We start from the raw sequence: 16,793 nt of genomic DNA on the forward strand, positions 1-16,793 counted from the left end.
CAGGGTGGGACAGACACGGCCCACACCCGCCCAGGTTCATCGCAACAGCAGCCAGATCCTGAGCCGACTGCTCCATTTTTGGACAGGGACAGACACCACCGTCCTTCACCCATAAAAGGGGAGGGGGGTGGATGGCAAGAAGAGAGGAAGAGAGAAAGACATCTGCCCTGCAGGTGGAGATGACCTTCAAGCAACCCTGTGTGTCTCTCTCTCTCTCTTAAATCACTGCTCTCCGCTCAATTACGTTGCAGGTAATCTGTGTGGTATTGGAGATTAAAGTTTAATTAGGGCGAGCGGAGTAATTTGGGCCCGGGTTTAATCTAATCACGCCGCGCTCGTTGCCTGTGATGTGCCCTAACGTCGGCCCGAGCTGAAGTGGGGATCCGGTGTGGCTTTTCATCAGCCGAGAACAAAGGCGCCCCCGCTTCCCCCAACTCCCTCTGCTGGGTTGGCAGAGCTCCACCGACACATTCGCACTCCCCCATCCCTGTCCACGCACGCGCCCCAGCCCGTCCCCACGACAGACAGCAGAAAGGGAGGGAGAGGGAAGGATAGAGGGAGGGAGGGAGTGGAAAAGAGAGAGAGAGAGAACGAAAGGGAGGGAGAGAGAAAGAGGGATAGAGGGAGAGAGTGGAAAAGAGAGAGGGAGAACGAAAGGGAGGGAGAGAGAAGGAGGGAGAGAAAAAGGGAGAGAAAGGGAGAGACTGAGAGAGAGAGAGAGAGAGAGAGAGAAGGAGGAAGAGAAAAACGAGCCGAACCTCCAGGATCTCTTTGTCTTAAGCCTCATCCCCCAAACCGCTGACTCTCCGGCCATCAGGGAAAGCGTTTTTGACAGAGCAATCGCATCAACGGACGCTTTTCAAAGAGCTCGTCCTCCACCTAACCGCCCACCGCAGCCCCCCCCCCGGGCCAAATATCGGGGTTTTTATCCCGCCGCGTGGGCCTGTATGCGGAGCACGTCATCCTCCAAGCGCTTCTCCCACAGCCGCGGGGGGCTCGCGCCTTTCTGCAGGTTCATTGGTTGCAGGAAGGCAACGGGACACCCCCCCCGGCCTCGATTTGCCCCTGCCCACAAGGTGTCAAACAAAAGTCTCAAACCAGATTCGCTAATTGCTTCGGTATCTTTGTCCAAGCACCGCTGTTATTGCAGCAGCGACGGGAGGCGGGGGGAGGAGGGCGGAGGGCGTAGGGGGGAAAAAAAATCAATGAAAGAACTGCCTGGCAATAACAGTCCTCATCTTCCTCCTAACCCCTCGCTCCATCACTCACCCCCACGCTCACCGGTGCCCCGCGGCAGGGTGCGGGCCATGCTCTCTGCAGATCCGTGGCAGAGGAGCTGTTGTTGCGTGCCTGGCGCTGTGCGGTCAGGCTTGTAGGAGCAGATACTGCCTGGCCTGGTGCAGCGGTAACAGCTGCGCAGTTGATAAGGCAGAAGGAGGCAGGCTTGACATGTACCGGACGTGCACAGCGCAAGACGTGAAGGGCACCTTCCGGGAAGGCCCCGCCTACTGGGCCGCGCGCTCCGTGAACTCTCGCCGCGCTCCGACCGCCCGTCTCCCGGTTTCGGTCGAATGCGTTACATCCCACATGCTCTACAGGGCTCACACCTAAATGCAGCCACGGGAGGCAGAGCTGTGTTCCGTGCAGGGGCAGCGGGGCCTTCCGGAAGATGGACCAGCGTGGCCACGAACGCCGCCCTGCCCACGGAGGGTTCGTATATCGCGGGTGGCAGAGATGGGTTTATGGTGGCAGGGGGGCTTACAGTGCAGGATTGGCGTTGCGTTCTTCCGTAGCGCCGAGCTCTTATCTGAGAGAGGTGAGTGGGTGGGAACGCCGCGGAGCTCAGAGCTGCGTAGCGAGCACGGTGGCGAGTGGAGCGGAATAGCCTGAGCTTTCCCCTCCAAGGAGACTCGCGCGCTGTGGGCTCCATCCAAGGTCACTGCCGGCAAGCCGCCCGCGCGGAGGCGAAAAGCTAAAGTGGACCAGGGGAAAACGAAAACAGGCCAGGGAGGGTGTAGGACAGCCAGAAAGAGGGATGGTAACGGAAGGAGAGAGCAGAAAAGGGGGCAGAGAACGGAGGGAGGAGAGCGTGTGGAGGAGGCGTGAGGGAGGAGGTGTGGGGAGGCGGCGTGAGTGACACGGCGACCGCTTTGCGTCATCAATTAGGCGTGCTGGAGTGGCGGGAAGAGGGAGTGAGTGCGGAGAGGAGAGCCTCACGCGGAGAGGAGAGCCTCACGCGGAGAAATAAATGACCATGGCCTTATTGAGCTCAGCAAGGCATATAGCATTTCAGGCCAGTAATGTCATTGTGCCTTTGTACCGGCGTTATTGATGAAGTCTGTCTCAAAGCAAATAATCCCTCGACACTGCCAGCATTTGAGACCTCTCATTCCGTCCAGGAGATCAATGTAAGCGATCTTCAGGACGGAAAACGTGTAGGGAGAGAGAGTGGCAGGGGGGACGTGGCGGGCGCATGGATCGGGGAGCAGACACGGAGAGCGCGAGGCGCAGCTGGAGTGCCAAGGCAGAGAGGGGGAGGGGGGGGAGGAAGATCAAAGAGGGGCTCATGCTCCAGTGGAGCGCGGGACCAGTAGACGAGTGCAGCGGCCTCACCTGCTGCAGAGACTCCTCACACCAACACCCTGCTACACAGCCCCCAGTCTCACTCATCCTGTCTCTCATCCCCCTCCCTATCACCTCTCTTCCCCCTCTCTCCCGCTCTCGCTCCCCTCATCAGCTGCTCCACAGCTAACTGCTCCCCTCGTGCACTGGAATATCAATCAGCTGTGCTGCCCCAATTTACAGAGCTCTCTCTCTGCCCCATTCCCTCCCTCCCTCCCTTTCTCATAAGAGGAGAAAATTCCCGAGATAGATGCTGAGTGTTTGGTTACATATGTTGGAGTCGTCTCCCTTGTTGCCGGAGTACCTGGTGTTCTCAGGCTGGGGGAGACGCGGGGGTGGGGGCTTGGTTTGGCTTGATGCTGCACACCCTCAGCAGTCTGCCTTTATCTCTCTTTAGTCTACGGCAGCATCCCGCAAAGCCGCTTAAACCCTCTCTCCCTGCTCCGAGCATGTTCTGCTGTCTTATTCAGGTATTAGTGCGCTACGGCTGCAGCTGGAGGCTCCATTTACTCTGCCTCTCTTGTTTGTCTCTCTCCCGACAGCAGGCGCACGCGCACTCGCCCTCTCGCTCCTCAAAGCTGTCGCTTTGTTTTGGCACGCACACTTCTGCACACCCACGCACCGAAGCCAGGGAGCGCAAACGTGCGAACGGCTGGCGGTGTGGAGGGAGGGCCCCGCCTGGCCCCGCTCCCCTCCCACCCCCCAGGGCCGGGGCGGCGGAGGTGCCTCCCCGAGGCGTCTCTGGGGCCCCGGAGCGGCTGGTGCTGATGAAAGTCACAGCAGGCCCCACCGCGGCAGGGAAGGTCAGGCAGCACGCTCACTGCCGCGGCGTCGCCATGCCGACAGCACCACCGCCCGGCATTCAAACACTACTCCCCGTGGCGTTCTGATGGGCTGAATGAGGACCACTCAGCTGTCCAGCCAGAGAAATATCACATGAAGACCCCTGAACTGACGCAATCCAGTCTGTTCAAAAGCCCTGACATATCCCTGTTCTCAACATGACTAATGATTTACTGAATGATTGCCAGTGACAGGAGATACTGAGGAATGAGGCAGGCCTGCCCAACTGGAATCTCATCCTCAGGAGAGGACAGCGAGATTTCATATCAGTAGCGATCTATTTCAATATAGACAAAAAAATTTACTAAAATCCTGTTGAAATACATGCTCAGACAACCAGTGTCCTAGAATTATTCTAAAACTAATTTCAGTTCATTTACTGGACAATTGTAATTAATTTGGGGGGAAAGGGCATACTTTAATGCATTACTTAAACTACCAGAAATAGCAGCTTTCCCAGTGTCGAGTAATCGGATCTCTTTAATAACTAGCCGCCTTATTCCACAGATAAATCACGGAACCGATCAACAAGCTTGGAAACAAGCGAAAGCGGAACAGAATGTTCCAGATGGCGTCCACTGTCCAAAGGTCCTCTTCCTCTTCAGTGGCCACTGGGGACCTTTATGCGGTTTCCTTCCTTGAAAGACCGGGCTGAAGGCTGCAGCTCTGTCAGTCAAAGTGACATCCCCAAGAAGCGATTGTCGTGCTCAGCAAGCCAAAGCAGCCAATGAGAAGAGCCCGAGCTGATTACCATCTCACCTTAAATCATGCCACAGCTGCAGGGGCCTCCTGTATCAACCAGGCTGAGGTCACCACAATGGGCCTCAAATACTCAGCGTCTATGTCTATGGCAGGTGAACAAGGCTGGGGTCAGTTAGGTCAGTTTTACAAATTCACGAAAACATAATTTTATTAATTGATTGGCTTATTTCAGTGCAGGTCTTGCAGGTGAATTCCATTTTCAGCTGATCTGATCCTTCCCCTTGCCTTGTCTGCCAATTAAAACCCTTTGTCCATAGCTGATCCCTTTTCCCACTTATTTAAAAGAAATGGCATCTCATTTTAATATATCATAGCTTTCCTGTGTATTACTGACTGATAGGGGTTTTTTTTTTTTCATCAGCCAACTGTATTTGGTTTCAGGCTCATTTTCTGCAGGTTGCCATACATCCACTAATCCCTTAACCCCAGCTGTCATATGAGGGATTGGCAAATGCCAAACACCTGATTTATTAGTTTATTAAATTTCCAAATCCAGTGTAGTGAAAATACTCCACATAATTGCTTTTCTTATGCCAAACCGCTTTGATGATTTTATAAGGGAATAACGCCGGTTTTATGCTAACCATTAAGAAATACCTGCAGTATCTTACCGTAAGACATTCTCCAGCAAAATGTAATGTCACCACCAATACAGGGCTAATGCAGAATATGGCATCAAAATGTCATGAATATTCAAGGCAAGGAAGGAATCTTCCCACTTGTTTTATTGGGGGGGGGGGGTAGATTCCCCTCAGAGAGCTTGTTCCCTCTACACATGCTTGCCTAGCATGTATAATTGAGGTAGACACTCAGAGATGTAAACATGTTGGACAGAACTCTCACCCCCAATTCACCCTCCACCAACACAAGAGAGTGAGAGCTACAGAGAGGTTTGGGGGGGGGGGGGGGGGAGCTACAGAGAGAGAGAGAGAGAGAGAGAGAGGTAGAAGGAAAGAGCGAGGGAAAGATCAAGAATTAGAGAGAGGTGAGAAAGAGAAAGAGGGAGAGGGGGAGGAGGACACAGATCCTGTCTGAAGATCCCGACGAGATTATGTGATACGTTCACCATGTGTGAGATTAGCAAGAAGCGTGACAATCAGCACCTACACACTCTTGTACATAGAGCCGAAGTATTATTTAGAAACAGACCTCTGCTGTGGCTGAGGAGGTGTCATTGGGTGTGCCTGGTTAAGATGCACTAGAGCCCACAGTACTGGAATCCACCCTCACTCCCTCCCTCAGGGATAAAGATGAAAGTGGACTGATTCAAAGCAAAGAAACCACGAACTCAGAATGGAATTATCTTCCATTTGCATTATCTATTCCGTCTTGTACGACTTTAAACCTGGAACTACACTTAAAAGCAATGCTTACCGAGGCCCTGGTGATATTTACTCTTCTTAGTCTGATCTCTTCATAGGAGCTTGGTCCAGTTTGAATGTTAGGCCAGTCCACTTCTCATAGTGGTCCTTAATGCCAGTTCAACATGCCAGTGTGTGACAGGGGCATACGTACCCGTTAGGTCTTAGGTTACATACTTTGCAAATCAATGCAGTGTTGTTGTTTTTCTGACACAGCCCAGTGGATACCTGTGCTGTAGTACACTCAAAGCAATGTCACTGATATATTCCAATGACGTTGTTAGCAGATGCACACGCACATACCGGAATCCCTTAAGACAGTAAATAAGGCGTGAATTTACTGATGCATCATCATAAAGCATGATGATACAGACTAAAAAAAGGGAAAAGTTCCTCTGCATGTTCATTTCACTTAAAAAGGCAGAAACACGTTGAAAATGCATCGTTTGTAGATTTCGCTGCATCCAGCATGCGTCTTTGAGGTCACGGGACTCGCGTCCCAAGCGATCTTATTTGGGTCATTGTGTAAACAAGCGCAGCAGCGCCGCTGAAGCAGTAATAGATGGCTGGGAGCCTCCTGGGAGGGCTGTGCGCTGTTAGCTGCAGGGGAGCAGCAAGCTCGGGGGGCCTGGTGGCTTCAGACAGAGAGCTGGCGGGATGAGTAATGCGAGCATCTGATGGGACCAGGTGGCCATCCCTCGACAGGCTCCCGGTGCTGGAATGCGGCGACGGTAGAGCCTCAGCCGTCTCTGGTTGCCACTATTCCCTTTATAGTGCCTCCATCCCTCCATAAAACAGACACTCGTTACTGACTAACTGGAGCTCGGCCTGCCCCGTTGAGGACAGAAAGGATTTGTGGGCAACATTAGCAGGGGAGCTTGTGCTTCGGTGCATTAACTAGACAAAGGAATTACAACAGTGCAAGTCGTGCACCATATCTAGAGTGACAAACATAACAGCACATTTGTACCATGCACTGGATGTAATGGGTGGTAGATCAGTTAATTCATGGAAGGCCCGCGTAAGGTAGCAGGTCTTGGTCCCTGTCCTGGGGGACCCCTCGGCTGCACAGTTCGGTGTTTTCTCAAGACTAACGCTTGATTCATTGGCTAATTATCCAGCCCTTCATGGGCTGAATAGCATGTTAGAGCAGTATCACAAAATAGTACAGTGAAGATTCCTCCCTACCACTAACTGGGACTGAAGTTTCCCGAAGACTCATATTAGCTGCACAAGCAGAGTTCTCCCATATGGGGACTAAGTAACATGTTTCATATAAGATTCAGTCATTTTTGTCTAATGAATGAAATAACCATAGCATGGGCTTTTTTGCTAATTAATTGCAAATCAAACAGTGAAAGTTCTTTAGCTATATAGAGTTCTATAGCTATATACCATTACAGAAAAGTACTGTTACGTTATTTTATATTTTGCATTAAATATGTTCAGCGCTAAATAAATTATGTAAAGGTTTGTAAAAGAAAATGCAGCAAGTTATACAGACGGAAGGACTGATGTAAAGACTGATGTGTATAAAATATGAGGTGTTGAAAGTCCTACATACAGTGAATAACTTAAATGACTGAAAACAGCTGTTGCAAGAAAATGAAGTTTTGCATTACTTAAGTGGAGATTAAGTTCTGATTTTCTGAATGACTGAGTAGCCTATACTTGTGTTATAATTCAAGTTCCCTTATGATAAAACAGCCATTGAATTCAAATTGATTGCACATAAATAACTGAATAGAAAACTGAGATAGAAAAAAAAATGAAGCAAGCCACTAAGCACTCACACTTCCTTTTTTTTTCTCTCGGTGTCTTTCCAAAAGAGTCCCCTAGCTGGAGCCATGCAGTCCTTCAGAGAGCGGAGCGGTTTCCATGGCAACCAGCACTGCTACCAGCAGGAACCCCATGAATTATCACGCCTTGAGAGTTACAGACATCATCACGGCCAAGCCGGACAGGGCTACGAGGCGCACTCTCTCGCCGCTGCAGGGATGCCAGTGGCAGCAGGATCTAAGGACTGTTATGGGCAGCAGACCTATCCCAGCTATAGCGGCGGTTCGGCTCAGACCAAGAAACCGTACAGAGGAGGCAAAGCTCAAAGCCAGCACCTGCAGGCCGGATACAGTGGCCACGTGAGCTCTGGGTACTCAGCCCAGTACGTGAGTGAGGGACATTTACAGCAGAAGTGGGAAGAGCCTGCTCAAATGGCTCAGTATGAACAGGACATGGTTGGGCGTCTCGAGCCAGGGATCAGTGGGTCGACCCAGTACCTCGAGCAGAATCTGCTAACCATTTCTCAAAGCCAGTGCCATCTCCCCTCTGCCCCTGTCTATACGAGTGCCCATCAGCAGGGGCACCCCTCCAACCCCACTCCGTCACCTTTGATGTACCCACAGAGCCACCTCCACTTCCCCCAGCACTCACAACCAGCCTCCTCCACCTCATCATCTTACATGGAGAAATGCAATCCAATTCCTCATGGCTACAAAAGTGGCTATGGAATGCCACCTAATGCCCAGTATTCGAGGCAGCTGGGTAACCACAGCAGTCTGAAGCAGAGTGGCTATCGACCGCAAAATAATTATGGCTACCAGCAGCCTCCTTCCAGAACTGGATTTGAACAGCAGGCTCCCCTGCAAGGGATCCCAAATACACCAGAGAGCCTACAGAAATTCCAGCATTACAATCAGCCCCAGCAGAACTACTGCATCAGTGATATTTCTGTAAGGTCACCTGAACAATACTACCAGAACTGCAGTCCAAGCTCCAGCCACTCACCTGCACGGTCTGTGGGCAGGTCTCCATCATACAGTTCCACCCCTTCTCCCTTAATGCCCAATCCTGATACGTTCCAGTATGGCCAGGCAATCAACCCTGCAGTTTCTTCCTCTTCTGCGGCTCTGCAAGACCAGAGCATGTTGATGCCTCCACACACACACCCATCCCCCAGTGTGAACCACCAGTCTCAGAGCTACTCGAGCTCCATGAAGGACCGTTTCTCTGAGAAGCTCTTGTCTAACCCGAGCTTGTGGAGCCTCAATGCTCTAACATCTCAGGTAGAGAACATTTCGAACAACGTCCAGCAGTTATTGCTCTCGGAAGCTCTCTTGGCCAACAAAAAGTGTAGCAAACGAAACCAGCCAAAAAAGGGAGAAGACTACAGGGGCCAGGTTAGGGCTATGGAGGATTCTTCATGTCCTGATAGCCAACATGGTCCTCTTCCCACTGATCCCTATGGCACCGCAAGGGGTATGCCAGCTGACTTACAAGAAGGTGGTTACTCCAGCAGCACTGAAGACCAGATGGAAAGAAGCTACTACTACTTTGGTCAGGGCAAAGGGCCAACACAGGCCTCAGCACATTCCCAGCTGACCCTGGACACAGTGTCCACCTGCTCCATGAACTCAACAGACGACATGTCCATCAGATCAGGTGACTCAGTCCGGAGTCTGCAGAGCGCAGTCTCTGAGGACAATCTTAGCTGTGACCCAAGGGTGCAAAGAGTGCCATTCGGAGAGGAGCAGAACAGTTCTCTCAGGAGCATTACAGATGAGAAGTCCCCCATTAGTGTAACCGTGCCAAGCCCTATGAAACAGGAGAGTAATTCTCCACTGGACATAAAGCGGTCTGAGAGCAGTCTGAGGGAGAACTTTGAGAAATCTGCTTGGACCGAAAGGATGGCTAATGAAAAGGAAACTGGAAAGAGAAAGTTCTCCCCAGAACATGAATTCAAAGGAGGTATTATTGAAGTAGCTGAGAAACAACAGGAGTGGTCAGAGGATAAGAAGTGTCCCTCCCTTTTCCATAAAATAAATAAAGTAGTTTCAGAAGAAAGCTACGATTATGAAATAGAAGACACTGTCTACCAGGACCTGAAAAACAAATATGAGGCTGAGGAAAGAGACTTGGAGAAGGACTGTGGTCTTTTAGACATGAGCCTCAAGGGAAATGGGGATTCAGAAATTAAATCTGAAATGTTCAAATCAGAATCACAGCCTACAGTGGAGAGCCCTGTGACAACATCACTAGCTATTTCAAGGGATATCTTTGAGTCCAATAAATATTTGCCTAGGAAAGAAGAAAACTCAGATGCACCTCATCTCATCTCTCAGAGTGAGTCTTCAGAGGAGAGGCTGTTGGTCTCTGAGAGACTGGATTCCTTTGAGGAGCAACAATCAGTCTCATCCCATCCAGCTACTGAGCTACGTGAGAAGAGGTGCCTATCACTCATTGAGGAGGTGATCAATAATAAAGCAAAACCAGAGGAGCCCCATGCAGAGGCCTGTAATAATGCAGGGGAGGTGGGAGGAGCACGACTGGGCAGCACAGAAACTGTGGAAACCGCTGTCCATGACACAGCCCACAGAAGCAGTGAAAGGAGGTCAGCCATATGTGACACTGCACCTCAGTCTCACTCCGTCAAGAATGGCTTCTCAGCTCTCAATGAGAAAACAACACCTCAGACTCAGGCGAGGGATCACATCGATCGCAGCGATGCAAAGGTGCTGGAGCCTGACTCTCCTCAGTTGCCAGGCAAGTCAATACTGCACTCTGCACCATCTTGGGCTGATACTCCACCCTCCCCGCAGAAAGGAGATGGTGATATAGAGCCAGGCATAAGCTGCCCCAGTGCAGTTACACCATCAGCAAAACCAGAGCCCTTGTCCCCATCTGCTCTTCCGAGACTGCTGGGCAGGAAGCATGCACGGGGTAGGAGGAGACTAATCCATTCCAATGGAGGGATCAGGAGACAGATGAGTGTGGAGGGAGATGGGGCCCCACCATCTCCTCAAAAGCCCAGCATCCCCTCAAGTAATAGTGCACTCTTCCCTGATCACATGGGCACTGCTCAATTGGACATTAGCAGTCAAACAACAAAATTTCTCACAGATGGTTGTTTACCATCCCGAATGTGTACTCGCTCTTTTGGGTCGCAGACAGGCCCAAAGGTTTGCTCTCAAGAGAGGAGAAAACCAGGCCCAAAGCCTAGTTCAAAACCAGGTCCAAAACCTGGCCCGAAGCTTGGTCTTAAACCTGGTCCAAAGCCTGGTCTAAAATCAGCTCCAAAACCAGGTCTAAAACCTGGTACAAAACCAGGCCAAAAGCCAAGTCCTAAACCTGGTCCAAAGCCTGGTTTAAAGTCCGGACCCAGACCTGGCTCTAAACCTGGAACAAAACCAGGGCCAAAACCTGGGGCTGTGCCAAGTGTAAAACTTGGTCCAAAGTCAGGTCCAAAACCTGCAGCTATACCTGCTTTGAAACCTAGTCCAAAACCTGGGTCAAAGCCTACTGAAGGAGGTATTCCCAAAGGACCCGGTCGACCAAGAGGGCTCGCTTCTAAGATCAAACCAATGAAACATGAAGACAATGTGCAAGCTATTACAGAACATATCAAAGACACAGGTTCCATCAATGAAAGCACTGAACAACAAGAAAACACAGCAGTCACTCTGGACACTGTTGTTAGCACTAATGTAGACAGCACTGCAGGCTCCACTTTAGAGACTGCTTTGGATACCACTTCTGTAAAGTCTGTAGCAAAAGAGCAAAAGACCATGGTATTAAGGTCTCGGAAACAAACACAAAGAAAATTCACAGAGGACATAGAAAAAGGAAGAATGACATCAGCTGAGGCATTAGCAATGAAGCTCACTGAGACACCAATACAGGAAGTGGCTCAGCCATGTGAAAACCAAACATCAGACCTAAAACCTTCCAACCGTGAGGATAGCTGCACAGATTCATTAAGTCAACCTAATGAGGAGATCGTGTCTGTTTCAATCAAAAGAAAATCTAGTTTACATTCCCCAGACCCAGTCAAGAAAAAGAAAAATGTGAAAGTTAGTTTAACAACAACACAAGAGCCCCCATTACAAACCACACTGGTGGGAGCTCGAGCATCCAGGGGAAGGCGAAAGCGTGGACATAAATTAGAACCATCTATATGCAGCATTCTTGCCAAAGATAACCCTCCCCCTGAAGATATCAGTGACACACCTTGTGTGCCTCCTCAGTGTCCCACTAAAACAAAATACCTGCCTCCAAGGAAAGGTAGAGGACTCAAATATGAAGCCTTGGTTCAAAAAATCACATCCCCAGCATCGAAAAAACAGCTTCTAACTGTCCAACCAGATGTGCCAGAACAAGCAACGTTAAAGCCAGCACCAGAACCACAGGTAACAGAACACAGAGAGATAGGAATTACCCCCAAGGTGGCAATCGAGGAGGGTGAAAGTGCAGTAAGCATCGAGGAAAGCCCAGACACAGCATTTATTCAAACGCCTAGGAAGAAGCGTAAAAAGTGGGCCACCATGGAGAAAGCTGAGACACCGGACATGGCACCGGCGACTGGGAGCCTCATTATCAACACACCAAGGTTAGCCAAACAGAGAGCCATCAAAAATAACCACGAGATGCACCTGAAGCAGAGGAAGAGGAGGAAAGGCAGCGAGCTCGTGGAGAGTGAGCCTTTGGTGGAAGAGCAGGAGCAGATTCAGACTAGTGTAGTCATGCCTCCAGCAGAGCTTCCACCCTCCCCACCAGCAGGATCCTCTCCCTTTCTAGAGAACGAGCGGCCCCCTGCGGAAATAAGTTCAACAATTACTAAACCCAAAAGAGGGAGGCGGCCATCATTTAAAAAGAAACAGGAGGAGGGTCAGCCCATGGACAAGGATGAAAGTTTAAAAGTAAAAAAAAAGCCTGGGCCTAAAAAAAAGATCCAACAGAATAGTAACGTCATCAAACTCATTGTAAAGGGACTTAAGACAAAGAGCAGAAAAGAACGCATTCCAACTGTGAAGGGAAAACTCTCTGATTTCTTGACAACACAAAGTGAAAGCAAATGTTCTTTCAGACCATATGTACGTATTGACAGCTCCAGAGAGCTCGCCTCCCATTGCACAATAGTAAACAGGCCGGAGGAAGAGCAGCTGCTCATCCAGTCAAGTAAAACGAGCTTGGTGAAAGTAAAAAATCTAGTTACAGTTACAAAGGCAATACCACACTCTTCAGTAATGCTCCAGGGGCCTTTAGTTAACAAACGCCAAACTGACAGGTGTGTACTGTGTTGCCTGTGTAGAAAGCCAGCAAATTACAGAGAGCTCGGGGACTTGTGTGGACCATACTACTCCGAGGACAGTATACCACGGAAAACACTGTCTTCAGTGTACCAGGACGACTTCAGGCAAAGCAGAGACAGAGAAAAATGCAAGATGGGCGACTGCAGTGCAGAGTCAAGCGATGTTCTGAAAGGAGAAGGCGGTAAGAACTTGCTTCAAGAGGGGACATATGAAGGTGACTTCGGGCAGCTGAAGAGAGAAAGAAGGACACAGCTTAGAAGTCGTCTCGGCCTGCGGATTAGGTGCAAAAGGCTGCAGCTGTTGCACAGGGGAGCCGGTGGAGCGGCTCCCTCTGCTGGTGAGGAGGTCTGTGACTTTGCTCTGCAGAGGTTGCAGCTGGAGGCTGAGACCAAGGAACACTGGGCACACGAGGCTTGTACCATCTGGACCAATGGCGTGATACTTGTTGCAAGCAAACTTTATGGACTGAGGGAAGCAGCACAGCACTCTACAGTCACTGTAAGCATATAGGCTATATAACACTGTAAAGATCTCCTGATAGATGGCCAGTAAATAATGCCAGTAGGCACAGGAAAATACAATCAGCTACATCTTAAACATTTTTCAAATATATACAAATATACAGCCAGTAACATACAGAACGTAGTAAAATGACTGCCTGTGCTATTGTCCAATAACAATCTAAGGCAGGGGTGCCAAAGTCTAGTCCTGGTGATCTACCATCCCATCCTAATCTAACACATCTGATCAAGGTAATGAAGTCCTTCAATAACATCTTAATGTTAGAGGCAGGTGAGCTAAATAAGGGTTGTCACTAAACTCTGCAGATCGCTAGATCTCCAGAAGCAGACTTGGGCACCCCTGATCTAAGGTAAAGAAGTTTAGCGCAATACACCAAGCACTGAGAACTGGAATGGGTATTTGCTAACAGCCATGGCAGTGAATGTGAGCTCCATGTATGAGAGTGGAACATAAAGGATTGCCTGTGTCATTACAGAAATGCTCAAAGTGCCAGATTGAGGGGGCCTCCATTGAGTGCAGCTGGAGTAATTGTACCCACAAGTACCACTATGTCTGCGCCAAAGAGACAGGTAAGACAGAAAGAGATGGCATGATGCAGTTCTGTTATTGCCATCCACCCCCATGCCTCCATACATCGATTTAGCTGGAACTGTGGACCCTATGTGTCATGTGTAAGTGAATTCAAAGTTTCAAGTTTGCCCAGCACAGGTACTTACTGGCTGTCCTCACATGTGTACTACCTAACTTGAGTCTGAAGATGAAAAGAGAAGCTACATTTCATATTGTGCATTGGATTGCTGATGACCGGCTTCTAACTCTGAATCATTACCTCCATTCTCTCTCTCTCAGGCTGCACATTCGAAGAGGACACATTCTTGATAAAATGTCCAAAACACAAGGTAAGCGAGTGAGCCTGTTCCAGCACATAGAAGGACATCTTTGATCTCCCAGACATCCCTATTATGCCATATACTTCAGTGCCCTTGCTGGAACATTTGACGACCTCCCTAACAATGGGAGCGAATATAGGTGTGTGTCGCAGTGGCTCGCTGGCTCCATCTCCCAGGGCAACAGACGAGCCTAGCGAGAAGCTCGCCCTTATCTGTCTCTTATTGACCGGCCATCTCTCCAGCAATGGTCACGCTAGCGCAAACCTTGCTAATTAGACGCTCTCTGCTCTCAGATCTGGCTTCCATTATCCCTCCTAAGACTAAATTAGCATTAGCGCTACACTGCGAGGGACTTTCTCTTTGTTTTTCTATGACGAGAACAAACCATATAGGCCACATGTACATCTTTCATCAATTCCAAGTGGAGGAAGTTCAGATGAGGTTTAGATAATCATAATCCTGCATCCTGTCACTGGGATTATTGGCCACCACCAAATTAGGTGTGAGCAAAGAACAATTAAAGAACTGTAGGACTGTTTTCATTGTGGTGCAGTGTTACATATGTCTGCACCAGTGATATAGCACGTAAATCGACAACGAGGAGTCTGATTTGGGTCACAGTTTCCGTGACTCATCTTGAAGTTGATCATTTGAAGTTTGAAGATTAACACAGAGCTCCAGTACTCACTGGGGTGACTATTATTGCTGTTCACTGTATATACACACAAGTCACTCAGTGAATACTGATGGATTTTTGAAGTGCATAAAAGCCATGATTGGATTGGTTTGGTTGGTGGCTTTCAGAATGTAGCTACCGGTTTCCAGCAGTGTGCTTTAGGCGTGTGTGGAGCAGATTAGCTATGTTAAATAAATTTCAATTTAGTGTTCACAGACACTTTTTAAACCTTACAAGAAAGATTCTTGTCCTAATGAGATGACATGTTTATATAGCAGTTTACTTTTAATTTGGATTATTCTGTAGCGCAATAGTGTATACAGTATATGCAGACATAACAGTTACATGAAACAACAATGCACAAATTTAGTTATTTATAAAATCCCTGGATTTTACATGGATCCCTGTTTTATATATCTTTTTTTAATACTTCTTATATGTTTCAAACATGATTAGTTAGACTTGAACTTGCTTACTAATGATTGAGATGTGGGCTTCATGGCTGTTGACTTCAGACAAGGTGACTTGACTAGAATACAGGGCTGCACACACCACCTACAGGTCACTGGTGTGCACTGCACACCAAGAAAGCCAGTAAGAGAAAGACTGGAAGAAAAAGACAGGAAAGGAGAGAAAGACTGCCTCCTCCACAGACAGACACTGAGAGGCAACCTGGCAACATATCAAAGCACTCATCGCTTTCCAGTTTCTCCTCCTACGTCAACAGAGGAAGGTGGGGGGACAGAGAGAGAGAGAGAGAGAGAGAGAGAGAGAGAGATGGGGAGAGTGAGTTCAGATCAAGTTGAACGCGTATCGACTTGGGGATCTAAAAGCTTTAGGTCTCAGCGATGCCAATTTGCTGTTTTAATGAAACCGAGCAGTAGGGATTCCACCCCCGTGCAGGTCTCCCAGGAAATGTCGTTCTCTTCTTCATCCTGTCCTTTTTCTCGCTGCTCTCGCACGCCTAGGCGCTTTTCCCAGGAAGTAGGGTGGGCGCAGGCACAGGTTCACATTGTAGGCGAGCATGAGCGAGATCCCGGGTCCCTCCTACCAAGCCATTGCTTCAACCCGGTCCAGAGGGGGGGGGGGGGGGGTGGCGAGGGATCGTCAGCTTAAACTCAAAGAGAAACAAGGGCTGTTCCTACATCACGGTGCGATATGGAAAGGGAGTGATTCTGGGGCTTAGCCAGGCGGATTGGTGCTGGGGGGTGGATCAGGGGCAATGGGCCAGCCGGGGCGTAGGGGGCAGGCAGAGGAAGAGCTGAAGGAGGATGAAGAAGAGAGATATTTTTAAAAAGGCTCCACGGCAGCACAATTACAGGGCAGTCCTGCTGGGTGTTTGAGGGAGCTGGAGAGCCGGCCAGCTGTAAGGGCCCACTCACTGCAGCCTTCACACTGGCTCAGTGGCTACTGCCTCAGCACGGGCAATTAGAGAGCTCCCACCAGGACTCTGATTCAGACACACACACAAACACACACGCGCACACAGTTTCTCTCACATACTCACTGCACCTGCACATGTAGCACAGCTTTGATGCACACACGCAGCCTATAAGGAAGGAGGCGTTGCAAAACAAGCACCTCGAGCTATGTGTGAAAGCGGACGGCGACGAAGCCTTTTGGGCTGTGTCGTGACTGCTGGGCTGTTGTTCCTGCCTGCCGGTGATAACTCACTACTGACTCCCCTCGTCCATCTTTTCCAGCCCATGTAAGCTGTAGGACGCAGAACCCGCGAGACGTCACCTGCGCAGCGTCGTGAGGACGAGTTTGCGCGTCGCCGCCGGCAACCGGACCCGGGGACAGTGAAACTGGGGCTCCGGTTGAAGGGGAAGTATAAACATACTGCAGCAATACTGACCCGAGAACAGATCATTCACATCATCGCCACCCACCGCCATCACCGCGTCCGCCCTGCCAAGGCCCCCGTGATACTGCCTCGCCCGTCCCCTGCAGCCCACGCCGCCACGGACGCCACCCCTCCAAGAGGACACACACACACACACACACACACACACACACACACACACACACA

The 16,793-nt window shown here is 49.8% G+C and overlaps 1 protein-coding gene across 3 annotated transcripts in view; it reads left to right on the forward strand.

Annotated features, from left to right (window-relative positions):
- Positions 1 to 16,793, forward strand: part of rai1 (retinoic acid induced 1) — a 35,039-nt gene extending 18,246 nt beyond the window's left edge. For 2 of the 3 annotated variants that reach the window (XM_027033246.3, XM_027033247.3), the window contains exons 2-5: positions 7,418 to 13,171; positions 13,671 to 13,764; positions 14,045 to 14,094; positions 16,465 to 16,793. In XM_027033246.3, coding sequence (XP_026889047.3) covers positions 7,436 to 13,171; positions 13,671 to 13,764; positions 14,045 to 14,094; positions 16,465 to 16,473 — 5,889 coding nt within the window. In that variant the 5' untranslated portion in view covers positions 7,418 to 7,435 and the 3' untranslated portion in view covers positions 16,474 to 16,793. Of the gene's footprint in view, positions 1 to 3,972; positions 4,344 to 7,417; positions 13,172 to 13,670; positions 13,765 to 14,044; positions 14,095 to 16,464 lie in introns of all 3 variants that reach the window. The other variant, XM_081711320.1, reaches the window with a different exon arrangement.

The sequence above is a fragment of the Electrophorus electricus genome, chromosome 3, assembly GCF_041902795.1.
Source record: "Electrophorus electricus isolate QZ-2024a chromosome 3, ASM4190279v1, whole genome shotgun sequence".
Classification (NCBI taxonomy): Eukaryota; Metazoa; Chordata; class Actinopteri; order Gymnotiformes; family Gymnotidae; genus Electrophorus; species Electrophorus electricus.